Here is a 21,222-nt window from a genome sequence, read left to right as displayed (position 1 = left end):
AGGAAAAAAGCAGACCATGCTGCTGGTATTATCAAAAAAAAAAAAAAATCAGTTGTATCTGCCTGAGTTTGGTATTATGATTTTTTTTTATGCTCAGCCCCTTGTACTGATTTTATTTTGTGGATGTGTTAGCATAGAATTTCACGTCACTGAAGACAAATAATTTTAGTTTCTCAAAAATCTCCCTCGTGCACAAGGGCCTCAAATCTCATTCATGCTCTGTGAAATGGAAGAAATTAGATATTTGGGAATGGAAATTGGTGGTCCTACAAGCAGTATGAGATCTAAAAGTGTTAAATCCTTTCATAAATAAACCTTCATTCAGGCTGGAATGTCTTGGCTCAGCCTTAAAGGTGATACTGTAGGAGACACACAGCCGTAACTAGCCTGGGAGGTAATTATCTGCACATTCCAGGCTTGGTCAGCCATCAGCAGGGTTGGCTCGCCATGGAGTTGGTGTTCTCTCCCTTACAAGAAGATTGCTATTAGCCAGGCCTCTGACCCCAGGGCCTTTACAAGCCACATTGTTTGTGGATTTTAGAGCAAAACAAATTTCTTAGTAGTGGCAAACATTATCTTCCATGCCTTCCAGATCTCTGTACTGGGCACCATATGTCTCAGCAGTTTGGGCTTGCTTTCACTTGAGTTAGTGATTTCTGTTTGGAAACTTTGTAAACTTAGTTTTCCCTGTGTATATGTGTGTTAAACTGGTCATTGCACCCAGGGCCTCACCTATGCTAGGTGAACACTTTACTCTTGCTTTCTTTTGGGCACTACATTTATATTGTCAGGCTATGCGCCTGTGAGCTTGAGAGTGCAGTTGAGAAGCGAAATCTGGTCACATGGTTCATGTCTCAGGATAGACAGAGATGGGAGAAAAGGAGCCATGGGCACAGACACCTAGAGCCTCATGCCTGGCAGAGTGTGACAATAAGCTTTGGCTATTAGCAAATGAATTTCTAGAGAGCTAGCCATTTGATGACTCTCCGCCTGTTTTTTGTTTCTCTGTAATGGAAGTACCTCTTCAATGACATCACAGGACAGTCGAGCTAGAAGTGTTGCAGCTTTTAATGAACTTTTGGCAGTAATAGAACCCCGCCATGTATACTGTTCCCTCTTACCTGGAAATTAGCAACAATAACGAGCCTGTCACTCACTGCCTGTGAGCCTCACTAGTGGCTGTGACTGCTTTGCCTGTCAGCATTTGATTTCTGTGGCCCCCTGCTTCATCATGTCCTTGTGATGCCACCACCTCCAGGAAGCCTCATCTCACTTGTCTTGATTCTCTGATCGTGTTGTCCCTAACTCATGTATGCTACTCCCATTGCCTCGGCCCCTGTGCAGTGCTGGGATCTCAGGCTGTTTCCTGTTAGTTTTAGCAAATAATACTTATCATTTATCAAGTGCTTACTAAGGGCAGGGCACAGGGCTGAGTGTTTCATGGATATTTTAATCTCTAGGCCTCACTATGACCCTGAGTGAAATGTATTACTATCTCCACTCCATAAAAGCAGGAGCCCAGAGAGTGTAAGTGGTTTGCTCAAGGTCACACAGCTGGTAAGTGGTAGAGCAGGGGGTTTGAGCCTTCATCACTCCTGTCCCAGAGCCTGTGCTTCCTCATGTTTTAATACTGTTGTGTGTCTCCATCACATTCATTGCTATGGCTCAGGCAGGAATGAAATCCCCCCTAATTTCTTCATATTAGTGCTTACAGAGTGCGTGTTGCCAAAGGCACAGACCTCCGATAACCTCCTCCCCCACAAATCAGGAAGAATTCCAGTCCTTTAATTCCTGCAGCAGCCCTGGGTGGTACTCTGTGTTCTCTCTAGCAAGCAAACCAGGGACCCTAGCCAGAGACGTACAAGGACAGTTGGGCAGGATTGAGTTGAGGTCTTTTTTTAACCTAGTATTACTGGTTTCTCTTCCGTACAAGCTGTTAGTCCATTGATAAACCTAGCAGATAATGCCTCTTGGATGGACCTGAGAATAGCTTCAGCCACTGATTCCGCCAACTGTGGGTGGCTACTCTGCTAGATGTCTAGTCAAGTCCAGGCTGCAACAGTGACAAAGCCGTGCTCGTATCCACAGAAAACCTCCCACCAAGGTGAGGACAGGGAGGTGAGAGTTCCTGTTGTAATCTGGACTGTTACTGTGGGCTGAGCAGGACTGCCACACATGGTGTTGGGCTACAGCACTGTCACGTTCAGCTGCATCTGTCACCTGCTTAGGATGAGGCTTAGGATGAGCTTCTTTTTGAAGTACCCATGAATTGGGAAGCTTCCCTGAACTGAAAGGCCACAGTCCCTTTGTGGTTAAGGGTAATCCTCTGTGGAAACACATTCACTCTTCCTTCCCCACTTAGGGCAGGATTTGACATCTGTGTCTGAAAGCCCTTTGGGAAGTGAGCCCGACTGTGTGAACTGGTAGACCGCAATACTGAACAAGCACGAGGCGCAGAATGAGTTAAAATGAACTTTGTTGAGCTGCACCCCCAGAGCTGCCTGAGGGGTAAGGGGTGGGGGGTGGGGAGACTATGTTCTCAGGGAATACCAGGTGCTGATGGTTTCGATTGTTGGAATATATGCAAAACCTTGTTGTTTCGGCTAATTCTAGTTATGCATTAACTGAATGCTATGGTTGCCAGGCCTAAGGACAGGCATTTCAAAGGGCAGAGTTGGTACTACAGAGATGGAGCAAAGAGCTTGGCAGGGAAGAAGGGAAGATGCATATAAAGAAACCCCTGAGCCGTTGACAACAGTGGCACATGCTACCAAGGGAACAAAATGGGAGCTGATACAGAAATAATAGAGAGATGCAGGAGCTGGGCAGCAGCTTTATCAAAGGCAACGCGAAGGGGCCTCTGGGAAGTGATGATGTTTACTTTAAGACCTGAGTGTGAGACCATGCCAGGTATTTGAAGAACAGGGGAGGAGGAAGTTGGAAAGAATGCATGGTAAGAAATAGATTCCATAAGGCCCAGGGTGGTAGGCAAGGGCTTTGAGGAATGGCCAAGGTGACCCAGGAGTTATTTGAGCAGGTGGGCAGGGGCTTCAAGTACAAGGATACACAACCACTGCCAGGTGCCGGAAGGGGTTTAAGTTTTATTTGCAAATTGGTAGAAACCATACTGACTCTTTACGTTGGGTTTTGATTTTGGAAGTCAGCGGTTTTGGGTGTAAAAATTTCTCAGTCCCTTCGATTGCAGGGTCTGACTCCCTTTTTCTAGATATGATACAAAATTGGGAAATGACAGCTTACGCTCAGAATTCTCACACTGCTAAGCATATGTCTCAGAAACATGGCAGGAGGAGCAAGCAGGGAGCTGTTGGTTCATATACGTGATCCACACAGTCTCTTTGCAAAAAAAAAGGATGGCTTCTCTGTGGAAGCAAGGTCACATCTGCTTCCCCCTCCAGGCAGAAAGAGTGACAAGGCGAGCATGCAACAGGCCAAGTTATCTCATCCTGTAGTTGGAACCAGTGGCTAAGTTCAGGTGGGAAACTTTTTCTTTGCTCACTTTTGCCTTTGTAAAGGTTGCAATATGGCCAACCATTTGTAAGGGACATCTTAGCCCGAGCCAAGCCACAGGCTGAAGCAGGATCACTGATCTTTCTAACCTGGAGTGAAAGATGCTGCCAGCCCAGCTGGCTCTGTCCATACCTTGGTGGTCAAAGCCTACTGAAAGGTTTACACAGCCATTCCCCTCAGCGGTGTCATCCCCTGGACCTCCTCTTTCTACACTGTAGAGTGGAGAGTTTTCTACGTTATTAGAAGCATCCAGATGAAAACATATTGGCTATGGTTTCCACAGCAGTGGGAATCCCTGCTTTTTTGATCAGGGCTGCTAGAGTTGCAAAACGGAGCTTTCTGGACATCGACACCGTAGCAAAAAAAAAGGGGGTAGAATGAAGCTGGCAAGGGAAGAAACGGCTTTTGATGTAATAAAAATAGGATTGTTCGGAGCCGAGATGAGAGCATTTCTACTACTTGGTATTCAGCTGAAATGTAGCTTGGAAGTCACATCAGTGAGTATTACGTTTCTTTGGAACTCCAGCTGCGTTTCCCATCAGCGGCGTTTTGATTTCATTTAGCTTGCATGGCCACCAGTAAAACTATAGACAGGTTCCCCTTTTGTGTATGTTTGTCTTATATTTTTAGCTACAGACACTGCAGCTATTAAAATATGATTTTAGTATCTGTTTCGGGAACCTGGAGAAGTGACTGGCTGAGGCCTAGCGTCTCGTACCACCTCTGACTGCCCCTTGCTCCTGGGGCACACTCACGCCGGCACTTCATTTGTTACCCTGCATTAGAACATGTCCCTGCCACCTCTGAAACTGTCACATAGGCAAGGCCTTTAGAACCTGTGTCCTTTAAACACAAAACAGGATTATGGATTAAGCTCAGGCAGGGAAGTCCCAAGCGCTGTGTAACCTAACAAGTCAGACCAGGCTTTTGGCAAGTCCCTTCCTGGACTGTCCTTTGCTCCTGCTGGTGACCTGGTGGAGGAAAGAGTGGATGTGTGTGTGAGCCTAGGCATGACTTCTTGAAAGATCAACATTTGTACACACTGGAGTCACCTTTTATACATAGTGCTGCTGACATTAACCAGAGAAGTGGGCCTGACAGGCGGGCCCCAACGCCAGCAGGAGAGTGGCTTGGCTGGGCGTACACGGTTTATCTGAAGGGATTGAGCACAGGGTTAGTTACACAGCCTAATTGTTGGTAGTCCAAAAGGAACTATTGCTTGGAGAGAGGGGCTTTGAGGTTACTGAGTGCGACCTACCTAATGTGGTTATTTGTTTAAATGCACGCATCGCTGTTATGCATTTCAAATATCAGGGCTGTTTCTCAAACCGAAGTCTGAATATCATGATTGCCTACATGTAATGCTGAGCATTCTTGAAGAACGGAGAGGAAACAGAATGAGAAATACTTTTAAACAAAGCCATTTATTTGAGAAGCTATAAAAGAGAGCAAAGGTCCCAGCTGAAGCAATCAGGTCTTGAGTGAATATTTGGCATCGAGGCAAGGAGCCGAATTTGTTCTTATGCTTGTCTAGAGACTGCTTAGTACTCCGAGCGATATTTGATGCAGGATTACGTTTAATCACGTTATATGGGATGAGGCTATAATCTTGTATTGGTAATCAAAACACTGAATATATTTTTAATCTGGAGAGCCTCTAGGGGGAAAAAACCCTTATTTTTAAAATAGAGTACAAAGGTACAAATCCCAGAAAGAGTTCTTTAGGGAAACATAGTTGTTTGCAAACCACAGTGCAGTATTTAGTAAAGCCAGAGCCGAGTGCGTCAAGTGCAAACTGTGCCATCAAGTAGAACTGTTCTCCACGAAGATCTGGGGACTTTGTTTCTGCCTAGATGAGCAGAGAAAACATCTGTGCATATGCGTCATCAGGAAGTACCAGTTTCTGCTGTCAAGTATGAACACTCTGTCAGCAGGATGTACACTGTGGACAGTTTACAGGAAGGGCCTCTATGGAAGGTCTCAGGAAGGATCTGAGTACAACCCTTGGTATCCACTAGGCCTCTCAGTCTGTGCTGGGCTCCCAAGGACCAATCCAAAGCACCTAGCAGAGGTTGTGGGACAGCTTAGGAGACAGAGCCAAGGAGAAGCAGAGTACCTAGCTCTGGGAGCCTAGGATGAAAATTCTATTATCCTCAGTTCAGATGGATGGGCAGCATGAATAGTGTTGTTCCCTGGGGTCTTGGGAAGGTCTTGACAGCACATCCGTGGCTACTAAGAAGGAAGGTGGGCCAGGGTCCACAGATCTACTGCTGCGATCCACTTAAAGGTAGAAAGAAGGCAAATGCTTCAGGCCGTGAGAGGCCTACCTGGCTGCCTTCCTGTTGTGGTGTCTCTCATCCCCATCTCTTCGTGGATGAGAACTGTCGGGGAGCGCATCTTCGTCCCATGCTTTCTCTTTATGGTGTGATTTCCCCCAAAGTTAACTGATTTTAAAAAATATATGTGGCAGTAATATCTGTGGGAAGAAGGAGCTAAGTCACTGTGGGGGATGTTGGGCCCCAGGGACCCATTTGAGTGGGTTTCCTTCTGAAGACGAAGGGTCAGCATAAAGCCTCTATACAATGTATAAATAAGGGAGACTTAAAAGTGGAAAATTTGGGGGGCACTTCATGTTTAGGTTTTGCTTTTCTCCTGCTGAGGGACTAACCATGTCACACACCAATAGTTCGGAGAGTGGATTACATTTGAGTATAAAGCTGCATTATGTAATTTTTCACTTATGTGGATGGTAATTATAAGGAAACCAGTATCTGCTGGTGTCATTTATAGCTACTGTTGCATTTAAAAATGTATATGCATTTGTGTGTGACTGCTTGTTTTATGAAAACAGGACCCAATGAGGGAGGACATTTCGTCACATGATTCTTATGGGTCCATGTGTTGATTCAATAGGTTCAAGCCCCTGATTTGGATCTTGACTTCTTCTTGGATTTATGGTCTGCCTCAAGAGCAGAAGGCACTTACAACACTTGGGTTTTTCCTCTTCTCTTTATAACTTCATCCACCATGTTCGTTGCCCATTTATATAATCGCATCACTTCGAGAGCGTTCTATTAGTACAATTGTGGAGTGCTTTTTTGCAATTTGCATTTTTAAAAAGTCAACTGAATTTGTTTGAAAGTCACCTGAGTGGTGTGTATCAGTATTCCTTCCTTTCTGATGCTCACTACTCACCGATCCTTAGATATGCCACAGTGTGACTGATCTCCAGCTGAAAACACAGCTTAGGAATAATAAGAATATTGATGCTCTCAACATTTTCTATCTCTTTTGTGTGAAACCATGTCATGCTTTTCCTTGGTTTTGTTTGCTGGCTGTTTGTTTAGTTACTCCAAAGTTGTTGAAAACAGAACAAAACAACCTCTCTTTCAATGAAGTGCTTTTGTCGGGCATCACTCAGGCAGATTTTTGTGAACCTATTTCTGCATTCTCTGTTCTGATCCATCAGTCCACATCTCTATCCCTACGCAAGCGCCACACTGTCTTGTTTCCTAGAGCTACGCTGAGAGTAGAGCTATTGCTCTCTTTATTTATTTATTTATTTATTTATTTATTTATTTTTGTCAGAGCTTCTCTGGAGCGTAGGCCTTTTCATATAAACTTTACAATAAGCTTGTCTATGCCTGTAATAAAACTTGCCAAGAGTTTGATAGGAATTATGTTAAAACTATAAATCAGTTTGGGGGAGAAATGGCATCTTTATTTGTATTTAGTTTTTTAATTTACAGAGACACAATATTTCTGCCTTTATTTAAATTGTATTGATTTGTTTCATCAGAGTTTTGTTATTTTTTGTGCATAGATACTGTACACATTTATTTCATTTGGCATCTAGTTCTACATATTTTTGCTAGCATATGGAAATGCAACTGGTGTGTGTGTGTGTGTGTGTGTGTGTGTGTGTGTGTGTGTGTGTGTTTGATCCTGCATTTTTGAAATTCTACTGAATTTACTAGTCTGGCAAATTTTGGGAGATTACTTGGAATTTTCTAGACAATTTTGTTGCCTGCATGTAGGGACAGTTTTACTTTTTTTCAATTTCTACAATTTTTATTTTTTTCTTGCCACATCACAGTGGCTAGAACTCCAAGTATTAAGTTGAATAAGAGATGTGAGAGACTGTTGATGTCCTTGGCTTGTTCTTGGGGAAAAACACTTTCTATGGAGTATAATATCTATAAACTTTCTCACAAGTTCCCACTATTAAAAAATACTTCCCTCTGCTTCCTTAGATGGTTTGAAACACAAATTTTTATCTTTAGAGGGAAGAAAATGAAACAGTGAACACTATTTTGGTAGTTTATTCAGTTGGTTCCTTATGACAAGTGTTTCTAGAAAAACTGGGTTTGGCAGAAATCTCAGGTGATGTGGGAGAGAGTTCCTCTCCCTGCAGCGTGCCTCCTGTATGGATGAGGGTTACTTGACTTGTGATTAGGAGTGTCACATAGCACAGTTGACTTTAAGAATGAACATCAGGTAGCAAACTGTCTCTGTCATCTTTTCATTTGGAAAGCTACTAACCTGCACTCCCGACATACTCAGAAAATCAAGTTTACTCCTTCTCGAGTCTGTGAGGGAGTTGAAGACCAGGTAGCTTAGTTTTACAATGAAGCTTAATTGTTTAGGGGTTAAGATGTTTTTAGGTCTAGCTAGGTGTTCGAAGTTGATACTGACAAAATGTGATGGAGATTGATTTACATTCAGAAATTTAGATGCACCAAGATAGGAAAGATGTCAAATACAAATAGCCAAAACACTAAGAATGTAACATCTATATAATTCCTGATTGTGTCACAGTTCTTTTTGCCATAGGTAATCTATTGTATATATGTGTAATAATATAAATGTATATCTACAAAATGAAATAATTAAAAAAAAAAAAGAATGAGCATCCTGCTTGGTAGACCTGGCCTTACCATGTATAGTCCTGAAAAGGAACCAGGCACTTCATGAGTAAAGTTGAGTCAAAAGACGAGACAAGTCTGATGTGAGCGATATTCTCCATTGCCAGCTGTAAAGATTTGATGGGGACATATGACTGGGTATGTAGACAGTCTCCATGAGCTTAGAGTGGCAAGGAAACAGTGAGCTCATACCTACTTCTGCAAGAAAGTGAATTCTGCTTTACCTTCATGATCCTAAAAAGGACCCCAGGCTCCAGATGAGAATGCAGTCTGCCAGTACATTGAAACAAAACTCAAGAGGCTGAGTGGATAACCCAGTCCTACCTTGTCCGGTCCGGTCTTCTGACTACAGACCCCTAAGCTATCATGTTTGTGGAGGTATTCGGTTAAGGCATTTAGAAAAGATCTGGGATCAAAGAGCACAGTGAGCATAAAATGGGTACAAGATCTAACTACTAACATGCTCGTGCCTGTGTGTGTAGACACCAGCCATATGCTAGGCGGTGTGCTCTGCTGTAGGGGCACTAACCGCATTGAGCTATGTTCTTTCTTTGCTCTTGAGGGGCCCAGAGCTTCCTCCCAGATCTCCCAGTTTATCACCTTCTAACACCTGTCCCCTGATAGTTGCACTCAGAAGACCCATATCCTCATGAACAGTAGACCCATGCAATTCACGGGTAAATCTTTTGCTTTTTCTCAGTATGAGTGAGTTACATATAAATATAGTGACTTTAGTCTTTGGAAATCTGCGAGGATCCAGTGGGATATGGAACTCTCTATTATTTAAGTGAGAGGCAATAATTATTTCCTTCAAGATGACTCCTCCTCTTTTCTCCCTGTCAGCATATCTCCCTCAGTGAACTAGCAATCATATATTATGTGAGAATATGGCCTGCCATGGGGGAAACTGAAAGCATGCATTGAGTTTCCTGTGTTCCAGGAGTGAGGAGATGTAGAGAGGCCACTATTATTGTTCAAAGTAGACAGACACATGGCCTGAGAACAAGGGGCCAGGCTTGGACTCAAGCTTGATTTGGGCTGATTTAAATTTTGTTAGCATTAACAGGTGTTTCCTCCAAAGCCAGGTCTATAGGAGACCCATCTTACTCTTCTCCTTTGGAAACTGCATAGGACTTCCCTTGCTTGGATCATAAGAAAGCAGGTCTGCCTAAAATCACTGCACTGATTTGCTGACTGAGAGTGAGCACACCACGGTAATAAAAGTGGCCAGATGATGTGGATAACTGGTTCAGACTTTGTAGGACCTGGCCATGTATTTTGAGTGCATCAGAAATAAAACAATATCAAAATCAGACAATGCTGCCTAAACACAATGCAAAACAGTAAAGCAAGTTATCAGACAGGTTGTTGAAAACCCATTAAGTCTTAGCAGGGAGGAAGGAGAAACGATCAAGGCGCATGCGCATTGGAGGGGAGGGTGAGGTGGCAGGAACTACCGCTGACAGCTCCAGAGTCACTAACACATGGGCACTCCCTGGTGAACCATGTTACAATCAGTATAAATCTAGTGGCTGTCAGGACCAGGCACTCATGCTCAGGACTGGAACGGCTTTGACGTCATTTTGGCTGCTGCTGGGTCCTGTCCTGCTCTGCAATTCTGTATTCTTCTCTTCCCCTTCTTTGGAGGCTAGAGTCCATCTACAACCCATTTACCCCATGGAAACAGCGACCTTTATGCAGACCTTTCTTGGTTGAAATATCCTAAAATTGTATATTTCACTAACAATGCGTACTGATAGCAATAAATACAAAGAAGAATATAACATCTTACCTAAAATCCCTTATCTAGATACCATCCAACCCATGAGAATAAGTGATGAATTTCTTTCCAGTCTTTTCCCCTATGAATATGCATTAAAATACCCCCCACATAGTTACATTTTATTTTATTGTATTAAAATAAGCTCTATTATTTTATTTATTTTTAATATTATTTATAAACCTGGTTTCCTCACCTAAGTTTTTGTAAGTGTTTTTCCTTCATGTTAAATCTTTTGACTTAGCATCTAATAGCTCCCTGACATTCTAAAAGTTGGGTGTCTGTGTATTTTTTTTTAATCTAGATTCTTTGCAATATTATCGTATGTATGAGTACATAGTTTTCTAATCTCATGTCTTTTAAAGTCAAAAACACATATGTGTTTCCATACGTAGTGTGTATGTGTACATTTAATTGTCTTATGATGCTTGCATACATTGTGAATAAACTCTTGTGAGAACATCTCTTATCCTGTCTTTAGAACAAATCAGTAAAGTGGAGCAGCTGGACTAAATGGTAATTCTTAAGTGTTACTCCATGTAAAAAAAAATTAACAAAGTTTCTCCTATGATCAGAAATAGAAGCTTTCCACAAAGATCAGATGTCACCTTTAGTCAAGGCAGTGAAATGTGCCTGTCCTGATGCTGCTCTGTCCAATGAAGTGGGCATGTGAGTGTGTAGATTCAAATAAATTAAAATGAAATTTAAAAATCCATTTCTTATGGTATAATGCTCCCGTGCCAAGTGCTCTGTAGCCATAAGTGGTTAGTGTGTGCCCTTCAGACAGGCTGGCCCAGTGCCACTACCACTGCAGGGTGCTCTGTTGGGCACTATGCTCCATTACTTTTCTCCATCCCTTCAGTTTTATGTTTGGAAATTTCCTTTGATAAAGATTAAAATATGAGCAATGCACATTTTGCAAATGTTTGACTTGGCTTATTAGAAATTAAGCTTAAATCTTTCCACATCTCCTTGAAGAAGAGTCGGCCATCTTTCTGAAAATGCAAAGAGATAGGATTCTTTGTCTTACTTACTCATCTTTTCACAGCCTGAAAGCTAAATGCCAGCATTTAAACAAACACCTCCCTTCATAACGTTGCAGGCTGTTGCATACACACCAGGAGCAAACACGTAGGTGCTGTAGCTCAGGTGGTCCCCACCAGCACCTGACAAGTGCAGTGATTGGCCATATGTAACAGATGAGGAGGTGGGTGTATATAGAGGCAAGTACACAGCCAGCACACCTGGGCTCCACCTCATGAAGAGTTCAGCTGTCTAGCTTTGGAATGCTCCTCAGTACCTCCATACTGTTCCTAATGAATGGCAAACGTCCCAGCTGCTGTAAGAGCATCCACAGCTAGCACAGCTGGAAGCCTGACCCCACAGTGCCTGGTGCCAGCTAGAGTGGAGCATGCCTGCCACCATTTTGGAGAGTGGTATTTGCTTGTATCCTAGTCCTGACGACTTAATGGTATCTGTAAAGTCAGGTGTACTTGGTTTCTTACATTTCTTTTCTATCCGTCTTTTGTCACAGCACATGACCTGTTTCATTAGCTTGGGAAGGGAAAGAGAAAACAGAAAATGTTAAGTGTGGTTGAAATTGAGGAGCTTGACGTGCGTTCTGTTTGCAGAGGAAGGCTGAAAAGCAGCGTATTCATCAGAGTTCTTAGGTGTCTTCATTCACGCAGGAGAGGGTGAATTACATGCTTAATCTGGAGATAGTTGTAGGGTCCAGGTCCAGGTGGTAGACAGTGTGGCCATCAGTTTCAACATTTCCAAAAGGTGCCATCACTCTAATGCAGCAGTGCAAAGGTGGGAGGGTGGGCCAGATGCAAGTGCCAGATACTAGTAGTAGATTATTAGTGGTCCTTGCTCTTAAGAGATCCTAAGACTCACATCATTACTTGTTGAAAGTTGCTGCTTCTGAGGCAGGAAGAGTTAAGCCTGAACCATTATGTTGCCCTTCCTTCCTTCTTATTTTGCACTTGTTTGTGTGTGTGTTCACGTTCATGGCGGGGCACATGTTTGTGTATGTGCAAGTCAGAGACAAGCCTTAGGTCTTGTTCTTAGGGGCTGTGAGCCCTATTTTTCAAGTGAAGCCTTTCATTGGAGTCCATGGCTCTCTACTTGTTGGCTGGCCAGCAAGCTCCAGGGACACCTATTTCTACCTTTTCAGTGCCGGGATGACAGTCATGTGCCCCCCGCCCCCGTACCTGGCTTTTTCTGTGGGCTCTGGAGACTGAGGATTGGTCTCACGTCCTTAAGCCTGCATGGCAGGGACTTTATACTGCCTGAACTATCTCCTAGCCTCCCCCTGACCTGTCTTGTCATCTTATGACCCCAGTTGACTTGGAAGCTTCGGTAGAGCTGGCAGACTCCAGCTCTTCTCCTGGGGCCATCTCTTAGTCCAAGTCCATTGTAACTCAGGTTGCAGGGATTTCACTGGGGGAGGTGAGTGCACACTGAAACACTAAGAATGGGACAAAGATGGAAAACTGGGGTAGATGACAGAGTATAACATGCACAAGCCAGTCTGCTTTGAAAATACAGTATGAAAAATTCCAAATCATGTGCACAATCTACTTACCAACCTCTAAGTGGCATATAATATGAAGGGGTAAAAGTTTTGTCAAAGTCTATGCCTATCGGGTCATGCCAAGCAAGGATTACCAAGCACAGGAGACCACCATACCTTGGAAAGCTATCCCAGGAACCCCGAGCAGTGTTCTCAGCTGACAATGGAGAGAAACTGCCTCTCACATCTTTGGTCAAACAGCACATACTGGTTCACCAGTTTAGGTTGATATATGTTAACAATTTAATGCCTTAAGGTGGTTTTAAAATTTATCCTTTCAATGCCCTGCTGTTCAGGTTCAAAGATCAATGTTTCTCCAGAGCTATATAGAGGGACTCTTTAGACATCTATCTGTTGATGGCTTTATTACAATTAAAGAGTGTGGAGTTAGGAAATATTCACGTGAAACTGAATAGTCTTAATATTGTAACCATTTTATAGTCTGCAATGCAGAAAAACTAATAAAATAAAATATAAATTGGAAGATAATTGTATACGGTTTGGGTGCTTTTTTCTTCATTTGTTTCTTTTGTTTTTGTTTGTATTTTTCCAGGGTCGAGGAGATGACTCAATTGGGAAAGTACTGTTCTTTCTTTCTTTCTTTCTTTTTTGTTTTTTGTTTTGTTTTGTTTTTTGGGTTTTTTTGTTTTTGTTTTTGTTTTTCAAGACAGGGTTTCTCTGTGTAGCCTTGGCTATCCTAGACTTGCTTTGTAGACCAGGCTGGCCTCGAACTCATAGCAGTCCACGTGCCTTGGCCTCCCAAGTGCTGGGATTAAAGGCGTGCGCCACCACGCCGGGCAGGGAAAGTACTTTTCATGCAAGCATGAGGACCTGCATTTGGATCCACAGCACCCACTCCCTGTACCCCTGCCCAAAAAAGAGCCAGTCCCTGTGATATGTACTATTAACGCCAGCACTGGGAGAGTCCAGGGCAGGAAGATTCATAAATGTCACTGACCGATCAGCCTAGCTAAACTGGCAAGAGATCAAATCAGTGAGAGATTCTGCCTCAAAAGGTAAAGAGGAGAGGAGCCAAGGTGACTCACATTGACCTCAGGGCTGGCAGGAAGACCTGGGGAGGCTGCTGCCCTGACCCTTGTATCCCTTAGTACTTTCCTTTCGTAGTCCGTTTGAAACCACAACTGTAATTTATTACCGTCTTTGACTCTGAGCCCTCCTGCCAAGCCAGACTTTCTGAGGACTAGCTTGTGGCTAGTGTTCAGCAGAGTCGATATTCCCTGTGAAGCATAAAGCAAGGATCCTCATATCTCCCAGGTCCTAGGATAGAACTGACAGAGCACAGAGCAAGCCTAAGTACTCTGGGCTCTAGTCCACCACGGAACTGGGGACATTTTTATGACTCACTTGTGTATTCTGGGGTCCTGGCTCTTGATGGATTATCAGTGAGCCTTTGCCGTCATCCTTTCCGGAGTTGTACCTGAGCTTCTTGTCTCCATGGTAAACGGCAGGCACTGTAGGTGACCAGAGGGCAAGGTCGTGAAGGGCGGAAAGTACTAAGGTTGGCCCTACTGCTTCATTTATTATTGGACACAGTAGGTGAAAGTGTATGTTTTAGAATTGTGTCTTTGTTCCCCTCTTCCCTCTGTGCAGGGTTTATCAGGTATGTACACTGAGGCAGGGATGGGTGCTCATCGCTGGGGGATTATAGTCTACCGACAGCAAACACACACATGTGCCATGCACAACCGGTGCAGACTGTGAAAACTGAACAGCCCTGGGTTGGGTAGAGGCGGCTTGACTAGTAAATGCCCCCATAAGGTGTTAGGCAGAGAGAGCTGGGTGCTTTATCTGCACTTCTCTCAGGGTTGGCTTATGTCAATCCTGCATGATAGCTCTGTCTTCCCACTTGGTTAGAAAGGATTTGCAAGTTAAAAGAGAGGTCAGCAGTGTCCAGGGTTCCCAGGCTTGTCGACACTTTGGAGTCACCTGGATCTAGCTTCAACACTGTGCATGATCACAGCATTGGGAGACTTTCTAACTTCATAAGTGATTTTAATATGTAGCAACCTAAAGCATTGGGATATATATGTGTGTGTGTGTGTGTGTGTGTGTGTGTGTGTGTGTGTGTTAACAACAATTAAAGAAATCAAAGCCATAAATTTGGCATAGAGCAGGGGGTTACATGATTGGAGGAAAAAAAATAAAAGGGATGAAGATGATGTAATTATATTTTAATTTTTAAAAATGTTAGCTAAGTGGTAGTGTGCACACCTTTAATCCCAGTACTCAGGAGACAGAGGCAGGTAGATCTCTGAGTTTGAGGCCTGCCTCTTCTACAGAGTAAGTTCCAGGACAACCAGGGCTACACAAAGACATCCTGTCTCAAAACAAAACAAAAATCTGAGAGGAAAAAAAATGGTGTAAGAACACAATGATCCTCTAGGTGCAAACAACACTTGATCGAGGTCTCTTTGCAGAATTCCAGCTTTTGATCACTCAGAAGTATTGGATAGAGTGAAGGGGGTCATGTGTAGGCTAGGCCCTGAAAGATGCCCATCTTTATTTAATAGAAAAGAATGAAGGACATCCCAGAAGTGTATGTGCACATGCCCATGTGGTTGAAGGTTGGTGACAACCAGCCTGAAATTCTTGAATTCAGTAATAAGCAAATACACAATGGGTCAGAGATTCACCGGACACAGTGTTAATAAGAGCCACTATTCCCACAGCAACAAGTTCTGGATATCTTTATTGTCAACTGGATTTGATTTAGAATCATCTAGGAGACCGAGGCATACCTCTGGGGGATGTGGGGGGGTGAGGGTGTTCAGAGATTCACTAAAGAGAAAGACCTTCAGGAGTGTGGTAGGTCCCATCTGATAGGACCTGATATAAAAGGAGAAAATGAGCTAAGGACCAGCATCCACTGCATTCTGATCTTGGGCCCTTGAGTGTAAACAAGCACATCTCTTGGTAGGCCCCTAAGTCTTATCCACCACTGTGTCCTCTCAAACCATGAGTTAAAATTATTGCTTCATCCCCTAAGTTGCTTCTTTAGGGCTATTTGGTTACAAATGAGGAGAAAAGTGACTTACCTATGTCTCAGAAGGTTCTTTGAGCTAAGTAAGCTCTCTTACTAGCCCTGTTTCATAGGGGAGGAATCCGAGGCCCGGAAATTCCAAAATCCGGAGTTAATGAAGGTATAAGTGACAGCTTGCTATTGACTTGTGTCTAAGCAGCCTCCTATGCTGCCTATCGTGTGAAGAACATCCCAGATGTTTCCTGCTTGCTGGTCCTCGCACCTAAAGCTTCACATACATTGCTTCACTCCTGCAGCCCCTGCTTGCTCAGGAGTTACCCCTGTTATCAGAGAGGAGATTCGGTTGCATCCACAAGGTTCCATAACTAATAAGTGTTGAAGCAGTTTGGGTGGGGCACAAACTTCAGAACAATCCAAGCGTGTTGGTGCACACCTTTAATCCCAGCACTTGGGAGGCAGAGGCAGGTGGATCACTGTGAGTTCGAGGCCAGCCTGGTCTACAAAGCGGGTCCAGGACAGCCAAGGCTACACAGAGAAACTCTGTCTAGAAAAACAAAAACAAACAAACAAACAAACAAAACAAACAAACTTCAGACCATAACACTAAGGAAAGCATGATATTTAGGAAAATGGGAGAGGCTACATCACTACTAATTTGTTAAAAATAAAACAAACTCCATTTTCAAATATTATTTAATGACAAAAGTGCCCATGATGGATTAATTCTTTATAAGATTATATATTCATTCATATATTAATTTATAAATGAAATATATATATATTGTATATGTATACATGCATACATATATGTACATGCATAAAGGTGGAAAAATTACAATAACAAAATATATAATATTTATTTCTAGGTGATAGAACTTGAGGGTGTCTGAATTAAAAATAATGTTGTTAATTATGAAGGAAAAGAACACTTAAGTTTTCATATCTGTAGCCTTCAGATTCCGTGGAGAACTGGAATGCTGAAACCTGATCTAATGACCACTACAGGAGGGGAAACACCTCTTGCTCCTTAGTATTCGTGTTTGGGGAGTAAAGAGAGCCATTCACAGAACTCTAAAACATTAAGCCTACTGTAACCATGGGCAATGCCTAGAAACATACTCTGAGATGGTGATTGCTTGCAGGTGGCTGCAGGAATTGTGGGTCAGAGGCCAGTGCCACAGCAGGTAGCACTTTCTGTCAAGAACTCATAAATTGGGATGGGGGGGGTTCATAGCCTGACGTACTGTTTCAAAACCCTACTTGTAACACGTTGGGAATGTCCATCTTACCCAATACTAGGAACGACAGATGCTGGGAACAAATCATATTGCCACCACTGGAACACGGGATTGGGGCTCTCAGCTGTCCACGTTCTTCTTCTAGCATTGCTGAAACAACCAGTCGATTCTGTTAACTGTAACTGGTTAAAAGTTGTTTGGTTAGGATATCCTTAAGCTGGCTGCCATCTGCCATAAGCAGAGTGGAGGCAGGGGAACTAACAACTTGTAAACCTAGTTAAGTTTGGGTCTTGGGTCTACAGGTTCAGACAGCTCAGCTTCAATTAATAGGAAAGAATAAGAGTCCCAGAGAGACCCATCTTCCCCGGGATAAATAGTAAAATTGAAGTGAAGAACGTTGGTGACAGAGAGTAGTGTCTAGAGCACACAGGTGATCCCGTGTGGAGAGTTAGCTCATTCTCTGAATTGGTCTTTAAGTGTGACTGTGTTGTGACAGTTTTTAAAAAGCTTTATTTTATTTTAATTAAATGTGGGCATGTGTTTGCTGGGAGGGGAGTGTACGCAGAGGCCAGAAAGTGTTGTACATCCCGGAGCTGGAGTAATAGGCAGTTGTGAGCTGCCTGAAGTGGATGCTGGAAACTGAACTGGGGTCCACTGCAAGAGCAATGATGTTCTGGACCACTGAGGCATCTTTCCCGCCTGTGATATAACTGGAAACTGAACTGGGGTCCACTGCAAGAGCGATGCAAGTTCTGGACCACTGAGCCATCTTTCTAGCTTGTGATATATTTTTGAAATGCTGCTATATAATTATAAACCTATAAAAGAATAGGCTACTTTTGGTGTGTTGCTTTTCAGAAGGGCTCCATGTCATATTTGTTGGTCTTCATGTAAAACTACAAGACTTAATTATGTTTTAGATTTTATAAATTTGTAAATACTAGTCTAGTCTATAGGTAAACATATATGATTTTGTGTGTCTTGTAGATCACCACGTATACTCTGTGCTTTTAAAACTTTTTAGTTTTGGCTTTGATTTACAAGGTCGTTAAATTTCCCCTTTTTTATCAGGGCAAGATGGAGGGTGTTCTGAACCTTAAAAGCATGTAATTTACCTTGGATATGAACGTTAATGCTTATTCTGAATGAAGTCCATGTAAAAGTGCAGAAATTGTGCAGAAAGTCTTTATGAATTGGGACCTAACATGTCACTGACACACAGTGAAGGGCTTTCTGTTGACTTTACTGATGGATGAGCCCAGGCTGCCAAGTTCAGCTGGGAGGAGAGTCTTAGAAATCCACACCTCAGCTCTGGAATCTAGAAACTTCCTGGAGCACGATTTTGAGTGAGCAGGGTGGGTGTAGACTGCATCTGTACATGAGGTGACATTTTACCAGCCTTCTTCGTGGAAGTCTGTGGAACATGACCATAAACACCCGCCCTCTTTGTTGTGTATTGGATTTAAAAGCCCCCAATGGTTTGGAGAAGGTTATGCCTTGTCTCAGAGCTTCTAGGTCCAATTTTCAGGGACCTGGCTGAAAACCCTCGATATTTGATAGTGTGGCTTGTTTCTATGGTGTATTAGCACCCTATAAAAGTTACATGTCATTTATTTCAAGTTTGGAACCCTCTCAGGCTTCAGGGGCAAAACAAACCTGAGACTTTTGTGGCTGGAATTCTGTTTACCTTTGGCCAAGGCCTGCTTCCTGATTGGAAGTCAGGGAAGTGAGGTGAGACCGCCTCCTGAGGCTCTGTTCACATCAAATACCTCTGACCAAACAAGGTTTTGATAGGTTAACACGTGAATGAATCTGAAACACTTGATTAGCTTTCTGTCTAAGCACTCTGGGGCCTGCACACAAACGTATATAGTGCCAGTGTATCTGAGTCTTACTTTCCTCCAGCTAGGGAGGGTATTGGAGATTATTAACTATAGGTTGAAGCTGGGTCATGGACCCCTTTCTAATAGATATATTAAATAGTCTCTATAAAGATCACTGCTCAATCCAACTGAATAGACCTTGGGGTTTTTTGGGGAGGATTTCTCATGTTTGAAAGTGTTGTTTTCTATCAGAGACAGAGCGCAAATGAGCTCCATTCGCCTGTAGTTGTGGAAGACCCAGTGTCTGTCTGTGTTTCTTGCAGCAGGGTGTTCCTTGGGTATGAGTGAAGGGGAACTGACTGACATGTGGGCCTCCATGTGCCTTTCAGATAGAGGAGCTGAGGAATGCCTTGGAGAAGACCCGACAGGAGCTAGACGCCACCAAAGCGCGCCTCGCCTCTACCCAGCAGTCTCTGGCTGAAAAAGAAGCACACCTGGCCAACCTCCGGATCGAGAGGCGGAAACAGCTAGAGGAGATCCTGGAGATGAAGTGAGTGCCCATCTTTGTCCCCCTGGTCTTTTGTTTCCTCCTTTCGATGCTAGAAAAAGAGCGGGCCTGGAGACATGAAGAAGGACTCAGAGAAAGTGAGTGGGTTTTGAGATATGATTTATTTCGTAAACTATAGCTTTGGCGGCTCATTGTACACAACGTTTGCAACGTCTGTTACTTTAAAGCTCTATGGCCAGCTTTGGAGTACGTGGGTCTGTGTTCTCAGTTCTGCTGCAAAGGTCAGAGACTACAGAGAGACTGAGGTAACCTGAGAGCTGCCATGGCCTCACTAATTAATATCTTCGCTCCTCTTCGGAGCCTGGCTTATACTGGTTTTCATAGTATCAAGGAAGCAGGACTCAGATTTGGTAGATTGGTAAAGTTAAGGCTGGACTCTCCTTTCCCAGCACACGCACCTTGGTTCAGGTGGAAGGTAACAGGTAAGTAAGAGGAGATAGCTCACTGCTTTCTTTGCTTTAGTTAGTAGCATGAGGTATGGTGCTGGTGCGGGGGGAGGGGGGAGAGCAGTCCTCGATGACAAACCCACCTACATCTACCCAGCTCCTGTGTTTCTTTTCCAGTGAAAAAAGATCACCATGGAAGAAAATAGGAAGGACAATTATTAAATAATTTGAATAATAGTTGCCATGGATTTGTTTTGAAAGAACTAGTCAAGAAATAGCATTTTTATAAATGCTTAAATTAATCAGTAAGATATCCTTTAAATCCTAGTCCCTCCCATCATAAGGGGAAGCATACATAATTGTGGCATCTTAAGCCAGTAACAGAGCCTTGGAAATTGGTGGCTAGGTATGGAAGAGTGACCTCATGGTGACCCAGCAAGCCTTACACATGGTTAACATTAAACTGAGAAAGCTTAGATCATGGAAAATATGGAATGAAATATTTTGAAGGGTTTAATAATAAGAATAAAACTTTTATGTCTCTTCAACTACCTCAGTTTCTCCAAGACCAAAGGACAAGTAAGTGTTTTTTTCATGAATAAACTCATATAAACTAGCATTTTTGTCTAATAAAAGATGATATAATAAAAACAGATATTATTATATACCATTTAGAAGCCAGAGGACTGAGACTCTGAGAGATTCAAATAATTTGCTTAAGGCCACCTGGCCAGGATTAAAGCAAAGTCTTCTGTTTCAAGCTCCCTTTCTCCTACCTCATTCTCCCATGGAGCTTTGTATGGACTTTACCAGGTCCGGAAACTTCTGTCTGCCTGAGTCACCGCTGAAATCTTGTTGCCATTAGCAGAGCTAGCCATATGGCAGGTGCTTACTGACCGCTGGGCAAGTGAGTGGATGAGGTGGTGAGAATGAAGTCTTGTAGAGCTGAGAAGAAAAGCTTTTCAGACGCAGACATCTGTGTCATCACTCTGCTCGGCGGTGTAGTAACAGCGGTGACCACACAAATGTGTGGCATCCACAAACACATCCCGCTTTTGTCTCTGTGGGTGCTGCTGTGTGTTCACGCAGCCCTCTGGCTCTCATTCTTCAAGGCTCCCGATGCTGACTCTCCGTCTCCTACGATGCTACAGTATGCCATTATAAGAGTGTTTTTGGTTCTTGTTTATAAAGAGAGAATGTACTTTCATAATTTTTGAGAGAAGGAGTAGTAAAGGACTATATGAGTGTGGAAATCATCCCATCTTGTGTACAGTCTATCACTTCTACAGCGTGGCTGTGACAGGGAGACACCCTTAATCTTGCTGACCCTCCAACAATGTGCAAGGGGTAGATGTCAGCAGAGGCCATGACGCACGTCTTACAAAGGCTCTGTTGGCC

The 21,222-nt window shown here is 43.3% G+C and overlaps 1 protein-coding gene across 20 annotated transcripts in view; it reads left to right on the top strand.

Moving 5' to 3' along the window:
• The window catches only part of ERC2 (ELKS/RAB6-interacting/CAST family member 2), an 869,527-nt gene that overhangs the window by 513,434 nt on the left and 334,871 nt on the right, over positions 1–21,222 (top strand). For all 20 annotated transcript variants that reach the window (XR_014781666.1, XR_014781667.1, XR_014781668.1 and 17 more), the window contains one exon: positions 19,260–19,420. Coding sequence is in view for 14 of the 20 variants with exons in the window: in XM_084794830.1 (XP_084650956.1) it covers positions 19,260–19,420 (161 nt within the window). In the remaining 6 variants the exon portion in view is untranslated. The remainder of the gene's footprint in view (positions 1–19,259; positions 19,421–21,222) is intronic.

The sequence above is a fragment of the Acomys minous genome, assembly GCF_964271855.1.
Source record: "Acomys minous genome assembly, chromosome: 9".
Lineage (NCBI taxonomy): Eukaryota > Metazoa > Chordata > Mammalia > Rodentia > Muridae > Acomys > Acomys minous.
This window is presented reverse-complemented; position numbering and strand designations above follow the sequence as displayed.